This window comes from Manduca sexta, chromosome 16 (assembly GCF_014839805.1).
Source record: "Manduca sexta isolate Smith_Timp_Sample1 chromosome 16, JHU_Msex_v1.0, whole genome shotgun sequence".
Classification (NCBI taxonomy): domain Eukaryota; kingdom Metazoa; phylum Arthropoda; class Insecta; order Lepidoptera; family Sphingidae; genus Manduca; species Manduca sexta.
The window spans coordinates 4,515,172-4,532,517 of record NC_051130.1 but is presented as its reverse complement, the minus strand read 5'-3'; the positions used below and the strand labels follow the sequence as shown (position 1 = coordinate 4,532,517).

The window sequence follows — 17,346 nt, the reverse complement described above, 5'->3', positions numbered from 1 at the left end:
GTATTTTTTTCCAAGTCTTTCTTGTACATAGTCACAATAGTTATATAAGCTAATGCACGCACATCACCGTTAATTATGTAGATTATGATTTACAACCTAAAAAAACATAGTATAAAAATAAAAAAGCGTAGTTTTACGTGACTTATCAGATATTAAATATTTATAATCATTACAACAAACGTTATAGAATGGTTTTACCTTATTTTAATGTAGCTCGCACCGTAAATTTTGCTTTTCCAAAGTGGTTTAGTTTTCAATAAAATGTTCAACTAGAAAGATACCTACAGCAGCTCATTTTTCAAATCTGAATTCCGTCGCTGGCTTCAGATCTGAAAAATGATATTCCGGATGTATAAGCTGCCCTATGAAGCACTTAACTTTCATGCAATATGGCGTCCGTGGAGTGATCCGTCACAAATGGCGGCGACATTCGCAATGGTTCGTCGCGCGCGCGTTTTTTGTGTCGTAGTTCAATAGGAAGACTTTTAGTGTAATAGTAAATTTATAATTAGAAAATTCAAGTCCCTAAAAATTTGTGTATATGCAAAGACAGTGTTTAAATCATAAATCATACTGTAAAATGTAGCTCTAATGGAATCCCTCGAAGACACGAATTGTTATTCTCTGAGTGATAATTTTTCACTATATGAGCGTTACATGAGAAGCTTTAATGTGGTGGACCACCTCGTAGATGGTGCAAACAACCGTGAAGCTTGTGAACCGTCGTCTAGCGATTCACAACAAAGCTCAGTGAGCCGAGGTAATATTGATTTGACCGTGGCTCCAGTTGACGTAATAAATAAACATTGCGAAACAGCTGAGACCGAATGCAATCTTATTCATTTAGCCACATATGACAACACTGTTGAGAAAAACTTTAACTTGGACACAGATTTAGTTGCTAAAACAGATTCTCCGTGTAACTTGTCGTCGCATGAAAATTCATCGACGACTATTGACCGCAGCCTCTTGCAGGACAAATCTAACCACACCGACGTGCATGTGTCGTCTGAGGAGTCGAAAGCGGAGACGTGTACACAGCCCGTGTTCATAACCTCCACTATGGAGAACAGTAACAACGCGGTGGACAGCGTGCCCCTGTTTCGTGACGTGCGACCCTCGGAGAGCGTGTTCAAGCTGCCCACGAGCGAGTTGTCTTTTAACGGTACCATAAAACACGTGAAAAAGTTGAAACCTATCGTAGATCCGATAACTGCGTTGAGTTGCAGTAACCGACTCGTCGCGTTGGAGGACAAGTCGGCAGAAACATCGGCGAGCAGCTCCGAAAGTGAGGAGATTAAATGTGATCAGAAAACTATCGACATATCAAATGATACAAATACATATAGTAGGACAGAACAGACTTCAGAGAGTACAGGTGACTCTCAGTATGACGAATTTAGTAGTAAAAAGAATTTCGCCGCGGCTAACGATGAGGGATCGTCAAAGTGGAACTTTGACCATAGTTACTCTTCACTTGAAGGATCCTTTGACAGTGGAGTGAGGTCCCCTGACATGTTTTCTGATGAGGAAGACGATGAGGAGGTTCAGGCTCCTGAGTCTGAACCTTTTTGGAGTTTCCTCAAAGACTATGAAGCTTATGACAAGAGGAAAGTGAAAAAGATGGAGGTTTGTATTACAATTTTTTTATTAATTAGTCTTGATTTAATATTTGAGTCAAATCCATGTACTAAACTGCTTTAAGACAAATGCATTTTAATCTATAGTTATATAATTAAATTCATTTAACAGGTTTTTCCTGTAAGATTGTAAAATTAATAAAAATCAATTTGAATTTGAACACCATTTACTATGCAGTAATCATGGATTTTAAATAAATTGCATCATTTTTGTTATTTATTGTCCTTGTAACTGAAAATTATCTCAACTGAATTTATGCTTAAATTATTTTCAAATTTAACATGCTAATTTATTTGTTGTTTTTAATGTACAGTGGAGAAAATATTTAATTTATACTTGTTCAAGATGCAACGGACATGACTTTATTTCTTTATAATTTTTATGGTAGATTATATCAAAATCACAAAACAATTTTTTTTTTGTATAATTTTAGAGTGTATCAGAAATAATGTTTTTGCTTTTCACAATTTATGTGCTTAAATTATTAATCATTCTTTTTCTCATTTGGCACATGTATTACATAGTAATAGAAATAAATGTTTCATATCGTCGGCTAAGAGTGCTGAGCTGCTAACTCCATTTTTACCGAAAATGAGATTTTGATACCATCAGATAGAGCGAGCAAAACTCTACAAAATCGTAAAACATACCAAGTGCCTCTCACACACGACAATGTCACTTTTTGAGCCTCAATAATATCTGACAACTCCTTGGATGTGAAATTAACTCGCGTAAAACTTGCTAACTCCCTCATTTGGCGCCATTTTGTGGGCAAATGTGCAGCTCAAATTCCCGCGGCATGGCACCATAACTCCTATATGAAGAAGAACTACAATTTTACTGCGTATTCTTGCTTTTTAATTTTTCTATGTTTATTTTGTCTTTTGAATTGTGTTAATACATAAAAGCTTAAAATTTGGCATCCTCTTGCTTGGATTGGGAGTTAGCCCATTTTATTTCTTAGAAATAAGTCTTGTTATAGGAGTTAGACATAATTATTTTTTGCAATTCAATACCTTTCTATGCTTTAATAACACTTGTGTACATGTTTTAACTCAAAAAACATAAGTAATACTTATGTTATTTATATCATGAATTATATATAGTTTGTATCCACGGTTAAGAGAGAAAATTTGCGTGGCCAAGTAATATAGTAAAAGGTAGCCGAGTCATACTGCAATGTAAATATATAAATATTAAATTTACAAATAAATCAGCAAATTTTGGGTATTTTATATCGCTATATCCAGTGATAAACATTGCACATTGATTGATTGTTGGTGAAATCTTTGGGAAAGTATTTCTGTAGCCAGTGATAGTTCTCTTTATTTTAATCAAAATAAAAGACCCCAACTTTCAAAAGTATGATGGCATCCATAAAAAACGAGGGAATCCTTTACGAAGTCAGTCACTCGAATTTTCTATAATTATTTATATATATTTTGTAACCTAAGCCGACAGATTAAAATAAATAAGGATTAAAATGTAAATAATTATCGTAAAAAGCAACAAGAACGAGTGGCAAATGCCACTGGAAATTTACTGAGAACTTTGAAAAATATATTAAACGAATTCGGTACTGAAATACAGCGGTTAACAGAATTTTCAGTGGACAAGTTACTTGCTGAACACGGGCACACTATGTTGTGACTGCCACGGTATCAACCGGATTTTAATCCAAATTAAAATATGTGATCTCGACTGAAAGGCTATGTAGCCGCTAGAAACGAGGATATGAATTAGATTACAGTAAAAACAATATTCATTGAAAAGTAAATATTACCGGGGCTGAAGAATGGAAATAGGTTTGCGATCACGCAATCAAATACGAGAATAAACATCTAAGAATTTAACACGACGTAGACGATTACACTGATAAACTAGTAAATAATATGGCCGATAGTGACAGTGATATGGAACTCTTTGAGAGCAAAGATATTTAATTCGTGAGACAGGGGGATGGCATATCTCCAAAACTGTTCAAAAGCGTAGTGTAGGATTTGTTCATAACTCTGGTGATTACTTGCTCTTGCAATTCGCAGACGACATAGTGATAATGGCAGAAACACTGGAAGAGCTGCAACAGATGCTGTGTTCAGCCTAGCATCAGCCTCACAGCGAATAAGTCTAACAATGAATCTTGATAAGACAAAAGTTATGATCAAGGACCGTTTTATCGTTGTCAATGACCACCTTCTTAAAGTTGTTTCCGAATAATTTTACCATGGGCAGATTCTGCAATTAGGAACAAACAGTTTTGAGAAGGAGGTTAAAAGGAGATTCCAACTGGGCTGGGCCACATTTGGTAAACTACGTCGGGTTTTCTCGTGGTTTCTACCGCAATGTCTGAAAATTAAGGTTTTCACCCAATGCGTCCTACCTGTCATAACCTACGGTGCCGAAACGTGAATGCTCAAAGTGGCTGGTCCACCAGTCCAGGGTCGCTCAGCGAGCTATGGAACGTGCTATGCTTGGAGTTTCTCTGAAGGATAAACTTCATAACGAAGTCATCCGTCAGAGAACTAATGTCACCGACATAGCAGACAAGATTAGCAAACTAAAGTAGCAGTGGGCAGGGCATATCTGTCGAAGAACCGATAACTGATGGGGTAAACGAGTTCTTAAGTGGAGACCACGACTCGGCAAACGTATTTGTAGGACGCCTTCAAGCAAGGTGGAGTGACGATCTACAAAAGGTCGCTGACAAGAACTGGATGCGACTGCCCGAAGACAGGGTAAAATGGCGCATATTTGGGAAGGCCTATGTATATCAGTGGACAAAGATATAGGCTGATGATGATGAGAATTTTGAGAATTTAGATGATTAAAAGTTTTCATTTAAATGTTATTTTAGCAATTATATGTATAATGATTAGTGTTTAATATGTACGCTACATGACGAGTTACTTACCAAATTATGTAATCGTGTTAAAAACATTTTCTTTTTTTTATTTTCCCTAATCAAAAACAACACCTAAATATTTTAACAGCACGTAATAAACACGGGATTCTTAGTGTTTTGTGTATCCAAATGTCGATGTGCAATATTTATCGTCGAATACTTATAACGACTTGCAGGTGATAAAGCAGACGTTATCAACAAATTTTTGACTTTTATGAAAGTTTTATTTCACTGCTAATCATAATTATTGAATAGGTACTAATAGTAATATGCATGTGTTTAATATATTTATTTTATAAACGCATTCTACTTAAAATTTAAGATTATTTATTTAATGTGATAAAATGCTAACTCCAATTTAATAGCAATATAAATCTAATTTTCTAAAACGAAAGCTGGCTAACTCCATTTTTCTGTAATAATTCTAAACCATTTGATAGTTAATAGTTGTTTTGTGAAAATATATAAAACTTAAAGAAATATCTACCAACGGGATCTTCATTCTTTAGATGTTGTAAGAAATAAAATAATAATTCAGTTTTTTTTATCCTGTTACTAACTGTCTATTATGGAGTTAGCAGCTCAGCACTCTTAGCCGACGATATGTGTCATCTTAAAATAATGACTAATGTGAAATATAGGTCATTTTAAGATAAATAATCAGAACCAAACATTTTTTTTTTATGTCAATTAAGTGGTATTATTACCCAATATGTAGGTCAATAAGAATACGGTAGTGCTGTATTCTAAATATTTATTAAATAATTTATGGTTTGGTTCTAGAAATTCTATATACAAAGAACATTTTGGAGATTGTCTGGGGAAACACATAATAATGCCAGTTTTAACTATTTAAATTCAAATACCTGTGTTTGTTTAAAAAGCTCTGACCTATAAATGCATCCTATGGTCAATTACTGTGAGAAATCTTGCTGGTTACAATCAATCTCATAGCCAAAATAGACCAAGCAAAATAACCTTATTTATCATGTTTACAGATAGCTTATTATGAACGCTTTATTCTTACCTTTACTGCATAGTTAGCGCTTAGGACAGTTTAGTAGAATTTTAAAATGAGATGTACTTATAAACAAGTGTGCCGATGATGCGCAGTGTGTGCACCTATTTCTTGTTGTAGTTGATCCGTCGCGCGTCTTCGGCTCTTAAAATGCGTCGTGTGCAAACTTTTATTTCTAATAATGGCGAAAAGCCATTATATCGCAATTATCGAATGTTTATGTAACATAATCTATATATTATCAAATTATATCTTGTCAGGAAATCCTACAAGGAGTGTTACCACCACCATCTGTCACAATTCTTCGCACTGATATCGTAGAGATGCTAAAGAAATATTACTGTTATCTACCCTTATTCAATGACAGCGAAAAAGTCAACACACCAGAAGTAAACTCAACCACACCAAAAAAGATGGTATCCTTTGTTGAAATACCAGAGCAGTTGGCTTTGCCCAAAATGCTTAGTGACATAGAAGCTTCAAAGGGTTCTTCTAGCGAAATAATGGTAAAGCACGAAGAGAACTTGACATTGAACACTAGTAGTGACTTGAATGTAAGTGACAAAAGTGTAGAGATAAAATTGGGCACTGAGATGGAAGCTGCGGAGACAGCATGGCCAGAAGTGTTGAAGTGCAGATATTATGATGTATAGTGAGTATTTTTTTTTTTTAACTATCTGTACCAGGCATGTGTTGTAACGCCACATAGAGTATATGGAAATAAACATGTATAATATGTAAAGTATGATAAATTTATTATACCAAAATAATATCAAAACCATAGTGCAAAAAGTGTAATGCAAGATGAAAAAAAATAATTTCTATAGAATTTTGGGGCCAGGAACCCTCACAGGCGTCCCCAAACCTCCCTACCAAAGTTTCATAACAATCTGATCAATGGTTTCAGAATACGTAGAGGGCAAATATACATTAATTTTTATTTATATATAATATGATAAAGTTTGTAGGTGAAATATAAGTTGAACTTTACCTACATATCAAGAACAATTATTGATATTCAAAATATTTGTGGTTGTATGTATGTTAATTTATATGGGTAGTGCTTGGTTTAATGTTTACACCAGACAACTTGTACAACTCAAAAGAATTTACGTATTGAAAAACAAATATAAATTTTGAGCTTGAACTCTGTGATTAACAAAAGAAAATAGACTTTGTATAGTCCGGGATAGATTCATTTTATAAGTTTTTATTTACGTCACGTCACAAAAATTATGATTCTTCTTAGACTAGATTTCACTATTTCAATTAAAGAACCTACTATAATTAATGTAATATAGAACCATAATGTTTATTCTTTTTCAGTTACAATGTAACCAAATACTCTGAAAGATTCGAGCTACTGGCTTTGAGATACGGTGAGAGATATGTCGGTGCCGAAACTGACACGAGTGTGAACATACACTCCGGCGGTCTACAGTCTCCAAGCAGCGCTAGCAAACGGAAAGCATTGCGTTTGAAGTAAGTCTTTATATCCTATTGTGGCTTTTATACAAAAAATATTTTTTTTTTGTTAAGCATGAATTTTTTTAGAGATCAAATGTTGCTATTTTTCTTGTCAAAGTATTAAAAAATATACAGTGAAAATCGGTTATAGCGACAGCGAAGAGGTCACCGAATCTGGATGCTATATCCGATAGTCGTTATAAACGATACGCATTTTATATGCATTTATTTAAAAAGTCCATTCCATTTAGTGGTAATAACCGATGTGTCGCTATAACCGGAGTCGTTATAACCGGTTTCTACTGTATAATAAAAACCTATCTTATTTCAATCGAAAGTAAGCTTTTTTTAATAATAACTCATCTAATAATAACCAGAAACTGGCGGAAAAGTGAAATTCGTCATTTTTTCCCAGAATGGCCCAAGCGAAGTCTCCCGGGCGTCGGCTCTCGCACTTGGCACGCAGGCGGCAAGCCTTCTGTAGCGCCGCCACCATCAACGAGAAGGCTCAGACCTCGGCACCCAAAATGGTCTTGATTGATAAAAAGTAAGTATTTATTTACTACATTTTTTCACGTAGGCTGCAAAGCCTTCGAAAGTGGGAAAGAATTATTATATAAAAAATCACGATAAAATAGTTTCATTTCGATGTAATCATTTATCATATACATATAAGTCTGAATATTCCATTTTAAATTTAAAACATTAAGTTGCAAGTCGCGCGATATAATATGAGCTTATATTATACATGCCATCGATAGTCAACACAAGCTCGCGTTGAATACGAATGATATACTTCCGGAAATAGTGTCTGTTACGGAATAATAAAAATAGTAAAACATAGGAAGTATATCCTAGTGTAATGTACCGATAGTTCTAACAGTATATATTCCTCCAATTGGCCACATTCTATGCCTATTATATGCGGGTGGTAGGATATATTTTATTTCCCCCCGGATATCGATCACCGTGCACTAGGTGTCAAAACCCGCCATAATGGCTCACGTGTGTTGCGTTCCGGCATCAGCTGTGTATTTCCGTGTGAACAGGCCAGCGTAATTGTGTCGACTGCTGAGGGGTAATCATCTCTCGTCAGTCGACATTCTATTGTAGGTACCCGCTACACTAACCATCAGGTGCAGTAGGTCACTGCCGTGCACGTAAAAAAAACATCCAGTTATTAGGCAGACGAGATTGGTAAATAACTGCCATCACTTTCGATCAGCTCTTTGTTCAAGTATCTTTAAATTTGTTGGCTGAGTGCAACATCTTTCAAATATTTTGCAGAAATTATAGTTTAGTTATTTGCCTGATATCATCTTTCTCTGGAGGCTACCGAATACTGATAGAAAATATTACTAGTTTCTATCTATCGTTACATCATTACAGACTGTTTCAATATCAACGTCATAGTGTGTATCATCGTGTGCAAAGAAATGCAACATTGCAGTTTTACGACTGCAGAAATGTTGGCGTGTTTAATTTCACCTTGCGCAATGCATTCTTGTTTTAAAATAGGAATTGTTATTCCGCATATTATTAAAATGATAGATAACTATACATTAATAATCACAGAACATAAAAAAACGTTTCTAAGACTGGCATTCATTTTGGTGTTTCTGATTTAGTCTTATTTTCATCCATATTTACACGACCTTTCTGTCTGACTTAAGTAGTTTAATGATGGTAGCCCTACCCTAGTCCATTCCAATTTTTTTATGTTGTACTATTTACATTAATCTAACAAACGAAACGTTTTCAAGTTTCTTCCCGCACAGAAAACTGATAAATTCCGCCGAAAGGAAAAGTCCGCGATACAAACGCACTCCAGGGAAGAAAACGCCACGAAGAACCCCGGGGAAGAAAACTCCGGCAAAGACACCCACAACGCGCAGCGGCGGCTCCAGTAAAAAGAAGGCTATGAGACGACTATTACTGGACTCCGAGACGCTATCAAGAACTCAACCAACCCGAGAAACATTAAAAAGAGCTCTCTTCATAAGTCCAGAAAATAAGAAGATACCGCAGTCTTCGTGTTCTTCGGTGCCAGTACAAGCAATGAAGTCCAGACGGGCTTTATTCGGGTCGCCTATTAGGACGGAGGAAACCAAAAGTTTGGACGGCACTCAAAGCGACCACTTTTTGAAACGCAAGTTGGACGCTTTGGATGAACAGCCGGAGAGCAGCAGGAGTAAGATAGCAAAGAGTCTGTCGTTCGGAGGAGATACGATCAGCAACGCACATTCGATAGGGTTCAGCCGCCGCTCGTCTGAGGTGTTCACTGCTAGGAACACGACGGAGCTGAATGAAACACATAAGAAGGTGCGTATTTTGTATCAACAGTTTTTCTAAATCTCGTACCTTTTAATATTTATTCCACAATTAGGAAAAAATGCGTTGAATCAGGAATTATTCGTATAGCTTAGACATTGATGAGATATTGAATGTTGGAGTTTTTCTTAAAGTTTTCTCGATGAGAATGGACCTTGCATTAATAAAAAAAAATAATTATATATGAATTAACAGTCGCCTAGATATAAATCTTTTCCAAATTAACAAAATTTACTTCGTTATTAGATAACATTTAAAAAGTTATATATTAATGGTACTATTTTATCTTTTTTATTTCGCCATTATAATTAACTAGGCGTTGCTTACGTCTTCGCTTGTTTGAAAAGCTTTGTCTGTAACAAATAAAACTCTAAATTATTATAACGGTTTCTAGTCCCATCTATTTAAAATATCATTGAAAATTTAAATATTTAATTAATTATTGAGATAATATACCTATATGTTCATCCAGCACGTGGTCCATTTCTATCTATTTAGCGGTTCCCACATTTACTTCTAACGAATATTCAAACATTCGCATTTATAATATTAGTATGAAGTACTTATACCTAGGAGCAGTTGTAACAGTAGCGTGGTGTTTGCAGAAGCTGCTGTGGGCGGTGTCGGAGGCGCTGCGCGTGCACGGCTGGCGCATGTCGTCGGCGGGGTTCCGCGAGAAGGCGTCGGCCCTGGCGCGCCTCACGCGCCGCCTGCTCGCGCTGCCGCCGCACGCCGCGCGCCTCGCCGCGCCCAGCCTCTCCACCTCCGACACCATGCTCAAGTCAGTGCCACTGCCTGCACACCACCTCTGCTGCAGTAGCGACACTACTCATGACCACAGTACCCCTAGCACGAATATACACACACACGCGTACATCACGCGTTTATTCTCGAAGGAGTAGGCGAGTCGCAACCTGAGCATCCACTTTTCGCAAAGTGTGTTCTATCCCATGAGGTGATAGGGTGCAAGCCTATCACCATATCGTACTCAAATTCCAGATTCCGGGCTGTTACTGAGAAAAACAACATTATCACTTGGCACGCTCAGGGATTCCAACTGAAGACTTCCAAGCGCTGACGTACCATGTACACAATTACGTCCCTCTCATAACAACGATAGTGGCTAACGAAAGCTTGAATGGTTTCAGCAAAATTTTATATAACTTGATTTATAAAAAGAAAAATATACAGAATTATCACCTTTTATTCCCCAAGTAATAGATACCCACTTACTAGCGACTGGGTAGGTACCATGATACCACAATGTCTATTTTTAATCCAAGCCATCCATGCCTAGTAATGTACATCTTATCTTCTGGTTCAAAGGGCCTTTTGAGACTTATTTATCTGTCTCAGGGTTATCGGATGTAATGGTATTAAAATTAATAATTCGGTTGGTCTTGCTACTTTCTATTTCCCTTTACCAACAAGTGAGAATCCAACACGTCTACTTAAACCTAAAACTAAAATCTAAAATCCATTTCTATTTTAGGCTTGCCCGTCAATACGTGTTCGCGATCATCCAGGGCCGCTCAGTAGAAGACTGTTTCCAAGAAGAGCAGATGAAGTTAGCTAATGAAGCCAACGGTAAGGTGACGGGCTACATCTCCGCCACCGCGTACCAACAAAGAGCCCGCCAAGTCTCCAGTACTTTCACGTCACAAATAAAAGAGAACTACGACCTATCCATAAAACAGGACCCGCCTAAAAGCGCTTCAAAAAATGTCCTCCAAGATAAACTAGTTAATATAGACACTAACTCCAATAGCAGTAGCGGACTTAGTTTATTCGATAAATCTGGAGTTGGTCTCTTCAAGTCCAACTCCATGCCCTCCTTCGAAGAAGCCGCAAAGATGCGCGCTCGAAGGCAAATCAGTTTTGACAATATTGACTTGCCTAAAAGGTGAAATGTGTTTGTTGTGTCCTTTATTTGAATTTGTAAAGAGATGGATATTTGCAATTTTTTTTTTGTAATAACGTTAATTTTGTAAATATTATTTATTGTTTTAAGTTATCATAAGACAAGTAGTGTTTCATTTATATTTGACTGATTTACACCCGTTTTCAATAAACGATCTCAATCTTCAATCCGATTCCGAGAATGAACCAATCATAATTCATTTGTAAGCATGTCAAAACAATGTTCGTTCTGTTTGGTCCATTTTTAGATAGATCGAAAAAAGCTATTGGGATTGTTTATTGAAAACAGCGGTTAGGCGCTGGCATATTCGCTTTAATTATGGACGGGTCTATTGAAGCCGAAGTATGTAAACGTATTTGTTTCTCAATGTAGCCATATAAGAGCTTCCTTTTAACTTGTCTTTGCGAGTCCTTACGTATAACTTGTGTGTTAGTATGAATTTTATTTATGAGGAAAAATCCCACTTTATAGTTACTTGACATACAGTCGTGGCGCTGCGCGTGCGGCTTGACATTAAATACTGGGAACTGGATAGAGTTTAATTATAATTATCGAATATTTTTCCTTGCTAACTTTAGTTTTGCCTGAATTTTCTGATACATAGCCGACATTTTGTTATGAAAAATAGTTATCGAACACAACGCTATATTAGTAACGTGTTTAATTTGTTTAAGTGTGAATTTGCTTACGCATATATTACTATTGCTGAGCCCGATCTCAGATACCGATAAGAAATAAATTATTTTTCATCGATAGTGTGTTTTATTCGGCAATTCCATTTTATAGGTTTTTAATTGGTTGACTTATCGTATACATTAAAGCGATAAGATAGCTTTGTGTTATTGTGTAGGAAATGTATTCATGACCTTAGAGTGCTTTCGGTCTGGTGTTTTTGTTTAGAGCATTATGGGTGGTTCACAGTCGTATCCTGGTCTCACAGAAGATGTTTTGGAAGATTATAGAAGTTTAACGTACTTGAATAAAGGAGAAATATTACAGTAAGTGCTTTAAAATAACTTTGTGACAGTTTACAAGTACTTTCTTTTTCGTAGAAAGTTAATGTGAGGGAATTTTGCGAAAATTTTGTGATTCACGTTTTATATATTTTTTATACTTAATAACTACCACGTGGATCATGGTAAGTGATCAGCTTAGAAAAAATATGAAGATCACGCCTTTTATCACATTTCCTTTTTGCCCAGTATAATAGCATCTCATGCACACATTTATTAAAATCTGTTGTAGTGTGCGCAAAACAGACAAGACTTTAAGATCTATTTATGTGTGCGTTTATAATATAAAACTGAACATGGAGTCGTTGCACTTTCTATGTAGTTGGATACCCCACTTATCGAGGAAAGCTATAGACTATATAACGTCACGCTTTGACCAATAGCAGCGGAGCATCAGTGAAAAATTTTCAAAAACTGGAAAAAAAATATGCTTTTAAAAGCTTCCGTTGCGTGCGTTGAGTTAATGGTAAAAGGTACCCAATAAATTTGTATGACGGAATTGTTCCTCTTAAAAAGTTATAAAAAAATATATTATAATCAAACAATTTCTCCCGCCGCATCTGTCAGCCAGTCTCAGAAACTACCCATCGGATTTAGATGAAATTTGGTATGGAGATAGACCGTAAGAAGGACATAGGCTACTTTCTATCTCAGGGAAACATATATCTAGGGGGACTTTGGTCCCGAAAAACTTTCAAGCGAGCGACGCCGCGAGCAAAAGCTAGTATTGATAATGTATTTTCTGGACAGAGTTAACAAAAGACGTCTCTTATTAGTTTCGAATATTTATATTTTGATTTTATCGACTTATGTTTAAATTCTTAAAATCGTAGCAATAATAAGCGAGGATTCATTTAAAAAATATTAAAGGAAACTCATTATGATTACAGTTTAATGAAGAAATTCTATTCAATAAATCCTGAAAAACTCAAAGCGGACTATAAACACAGATTTACGAGAGAGGAGATTCTTCAGAAGTTTGACGTATTGAAGGTAAGTTTCGTAGTTTCAGAGCACTGAATTTCATTAAGATTGCTGTGTTAAATTTAGGTATTATTGATTTGGACTGCTCCCAATATTATAGGTAAGTATATAAAAATAAGGATATAGTTATATAATTCTGTATTTTTCCGCACACGTTCAGGTAAATATCATTTTTATTGTAGGTGTTTTTATAAAATATTGTATAAATATTTTTAGCTAACTAAAATACATACAATAAAAACTTATTGCGGTAAAAAACTAGTATCTATCTAATTCTTAAACCAATGGTTAATTTCGGCAACACTATAACTCGAAATGGACAATGTAAAAAACGAAAACAATAATTCCCTGCAAAAGCAACTGTTTCTAATAACTAAGTACAAAGTGCCCGATAGATCCCTTCTCTCTTCTGAATTCTTCCTCATAGGTCGGCTATTCGGCTATTCCTTGGGCAGACTTTCTTCTGATACAAAAAACAGCACTTGAGGGTAGAAACGATCGTCGAAATGGACCAATCAGAATAAAGATTAAACGCTATACTTAAATTGATATTATTTATTTTATTATACACTTTGTACACATGGTATACAGTAATAACTTAATGCCATGGGCATTCTCTCCCAGTCAACCTTAGGTTGGAGTAAAAAGAACGGAGGCAGGTGCATTATAGAATAAAGTGAAAAACACATAATACGAGTAATAATAAACAAATTTATTATCTAGTTAATTACTAATTTTGATAGGTGTCTTTTCATGATCGATCTGGAGATAGCGATTAGGATTTTTAATTAATTTATATATTTTATCAGATCCTATTATTACAAGAGAATTTGGTATGTATTAAAATACACAGGAAGTATCCATAGCCATGTTTTATTGTAATTATGTGCTATATTGACGTAATTGGCCTCGTTACTTGCTAATCTCGTCAAACACTAGAATAGAAGTGTTAATCACTGATTTGTTAGCTTACCGCGATTATATCGTTCAGTCATTATCTGTTACATTAGGGGAAGTACATTAACGTAGATAAAAATAATGAAAGGTAAAAAAACGTCAGAGTAGGTTCTACTACTCTTAAAGAAAAAAAAATATTTAATTGTTCAAATAGAAAATTCTCAAAAAATCAGAAAAATATTAATAATTCGAAAACTATGAAAAATCGCGGATGGGGTACATGGGGGTGATTTGTATATCCCAAGGAGTGCTCTATCTCTGGACCTCCGCTTGACACTATTTTTTTGGACACCTGTATACAGTTATCACATAGGTAGGTTCCTAAGTATGAAAAAATATCTTAGCTATGGTCTTAATTAGGCACCTACCATGTAATATATCTAAGCCTATATATGGTAAAACGCTCTTTTTACAGTAAACATTATATTAGCAAAATAATTACAGAATACAATTTTAGACATTCTTTTGACAACGTCCAGCCAGAGAGAATAACAATAGAATAGTCGCCGCGTGACATATCTTCTCTTCTGCCAGCCTGCCCGCGCAGCCGAATACTTCCGGAAACGCCCGATGTCATCGGCTAGGATAGCGGCGCGTAACAATATAGATCTGATTGGTTACCCACAAATCGTTTACCATGAAGATTAGTAAAACGATTATTTGTTAAAACACCAATTGAAACCATTGGTAAAGAGGGAAATAATTGGCTTTACATAATTGTAATCCTTTTCAGAACAATCCATTCCAAGACCGCATATTCCAAGTATTCTCTTCACAGAATGACAACTGTTTCTCATTCGAGGACATGTTAGATTTGTGCTCTGCCATGAGCGCTGAGTGTCCTGCGCACGTGAAAGCGAGCTGGGCATTTAGAGTGTTTGGTAAGTGACTATTACGGCTGAAATATAAAAAATCAACAACACTAATGGAAGTCTGTAAAGGTATACTTACAGCATAATTCTTTAAATATCTGTTCATCAGATCATCTATCTTAGCCCCTGAATTCATTACCTATAATTATATCACGTCCTATCAATAATTACGTGGATATTAAATTCTAAAAGTCTTGTGTACTAACGACAACATGGTCTATCATCTACAGTCAAGATCAAAGATGTAAATAGTAAATGTATTATACATAATCTAATTATGTATTTATTTTTAGAATTCATTTTAGGTGGCGTCAGTTGTTAATTCTAATATCGTAAAAGTTTTCAAGTTATCATGGTGTAGGTAAAGTACTCTATCGGAGTATTAATTTATAATATGAAATCGTTATTTTACCCAGATTTAAACGACGACAATCAGCTATCGGCCAGTGACATCAAAGGCATTTTGGACCGTTTGACGTGGCATCCCAGTAACCCGAACAACTATTTAGATCGCGAATCTAAGACTAAAATCGCCAATGTCGTAAGTGCAATTCGTAATACTTATATATTCAAGGATTGATATTCATAATTAGGTATATTAACATTATGTTTAGCTAAAGGATCTACTATGGCTATCTAGTGCGAGGCCATCGGGGCGCGATTCTCTGGATGGTTAACACGTTTGCTATCTGGGCTTCTAATTTCATTTTGAATACCAGGCTTGCCAAAATATTTAGTTTCGCAGAATTAATATCCTATGGGATAGAAAAGCACTGGAATGGAGACCACGATGCAAGCGTGTCGTTGGAGTCACATCTAATTAGGTACAGGATAGACAGACGACCTGTCAAAAGTCGTAGTCCGATCCATCATTATACATACTATACTTGCTGACACGTCATAATTCCTATTTTTATTTATTTTTTAGATCTTGGACGAAATTAACCTGGACAACAGCGGAGCTATTGGCATGAGCGAATTCAAACTTATTATGTCCAGAATACCAGAATTTGCATCTGCATTTTATTTTAGATTATAATTTATAAATTAATTTTTAAGCTGTTTATTGTTTAAGACATTGTACAGTTTATTATCACATATATTATGAAATATTGCTATTAAAATAAGTTTTTATTATCGTGTTTATTTTAAGGTACTTGTTTTTTATCTAACGAAAAGCTTGCACGCGGCCTTGTTGAAACGCCCAGCTAGAGTTCTATCTGGTAGTGCCGGTATGCCCGTAGTACGACCTAAGGTAGTCGGCAATACTGCCGGCTGCTTATATTTCACGTGGTACATGGGGAAGGAGAGATAGGTCCTGAAATCGATATAATCAGACTTAGATATAGTTGCATACAAATTAAAAAATTTACAGACCCGATTTTAACAATTTTCGTAGACTTTAGGTAACAAGGTGGTGACTTGAAAAAAGTTCGCAGTTAAGGCACTGTAATGGGTTGTTCAAGTAAGCGCGAGGCCCAGTGTGGTTGACCGATTCGTCAACTGCCGCCACTGGTATGGCGTACCCAAATACATTCAAATATTATTCAAAATTTTGTACCTTAGTAGTTACTTGCATTATTTTTAATAACGTTTGATTATGAAAAAAACTTACGGTGTCATGTCCGGTGGACATTGCCACATGTACTCTGGATCTTTGAAATAAATCAAAGGATGGTAGGCCTTGGGATAGCCCCTGTAGAAGTCTCTTTGGCGCTGGCTCGCCTGCAGTGGTGAGAATTTGTTTAAATATTTTTTTTAATAATTTGGATAGCCGCCCATTAATATGTAATTACTGCTCCTAATTTAAATGCATTACATAAATACTAATCTGGTCATAGGACTTAAAAGTGTGGTACTTGTTGCATAAGTTTCAAAATTTATTGCCGGAAGATTAATTGAAGTTCTCATATAGGTATATTAAGTATTATATATAATATCTACAATAAAAAATGTCTACGTGCGTGCAACGTTGTCTATAATAAATCTCGCGATTATAAATAAAAAATAAAAAAGTTAAGTACTTACTTCATAAAAAGTTTCAATTTCATCTTGCCTACCGTTGTCGACAAATAAAATATCCATTAAAAACAATTTGCTTCCATAAATTACTTAATAATCAAATAGAAAGCACTCAATATTTACGTTTCCAGACATATTTGGTGCATATTTGGACTTCAAACTTTCATTTGTCCCGGTTGGTTTTTTTTTGTGTCAGGTATTGAAAGAGTTTTAAATGT

The 17,346-nt window shown here is 35.5% G+C and overlaps 3 protein-coding genes across 5 annotated transcripts; 2 read left to right on the top strand and 1 right to left on the bottom strand.

The window, feature by feature from the left end:
- The first annotated feature begins 390 nt into the window (after positions 1-390).
- LOC115447560 lies at positions 391-12,033 on the top strand. 3 transcript variants are annotated; one of them, XM_030174694.2, is made up of 8 exons: positions 392-760; positions 976-1,629; positions 5,822-6,213; positions 6,888-7,043; positions 7,444-7,575; positions 8,792-9,350; positions 9,965-10,140; positions 10,852-12,033. In XM_030174694.2, the coding sequence occupies exons 2-8, from the start codon at positions 1,063-1,065 to the stop codon at positions 11,264-11,266; spliced, it is 2,397 nt and encodes a 798-aa protein (XP_030030554.2). In that variant the 5' UTR covers positions 392-760; positions 976-1,062; the 3' UTR covers positions 11,267-12,033. The 3 variants fall into 3 exon arrangements, with proteins under 3 accessions (XP_030030553.2, XP_030030554.2, XP_030030551.2); XM_030174693.2 differs by having other exon boundaries at positions 391-1,629; positions 8,807-9,350; XM_030174691.2 differs by having other exon boundaries at positions 592-1,629.
- On the top strand, positions 11,867-16,256 carry LOC115447559 (calcium and integrin-binding protein 1). The gene is made up of 5 exons (XM_030174690.2): positions 11,867-12,278; positions 13,184-13,286; positions 14,968-15,115; positions 15,523-15,647; positions 16,035-16,256. The coding sequence occupies exons 1-5, from the start codon at positions 12,187-12,189 to the stop codon at positions 16,143-16,145; spliced, it is 579 nt and encodes a 192-aa protein (XP_030030550.2). The 5' UTR covers positions 11,867-12,186; the 3' UTR covers positions 16,146-16,256.
- LOC115447563 lies at positions 16,157-17,307 on the bottom strand. The gene is made up of 3 exons (XM_030174697.2): positions 17,135-17,307; positions 16,722-16,831; positions 16,157-16,424 (listed from the first exon to the last, which is right to left on the bottom strand). The coding sequence occupies exons 1-3, from the start codon at positions 17,189-17,191 to the stop codon at positions 16,271-16,273; spliced, it is 321 nt and encodes a 106-aa protein (XP_030030557.1). The 5' UTR covers positions 17,192-17,307; the 3' UTR covers positions 16,157-16,270.
- Positions 17,308-17,346: the final 39 nt, after the last annotated feature.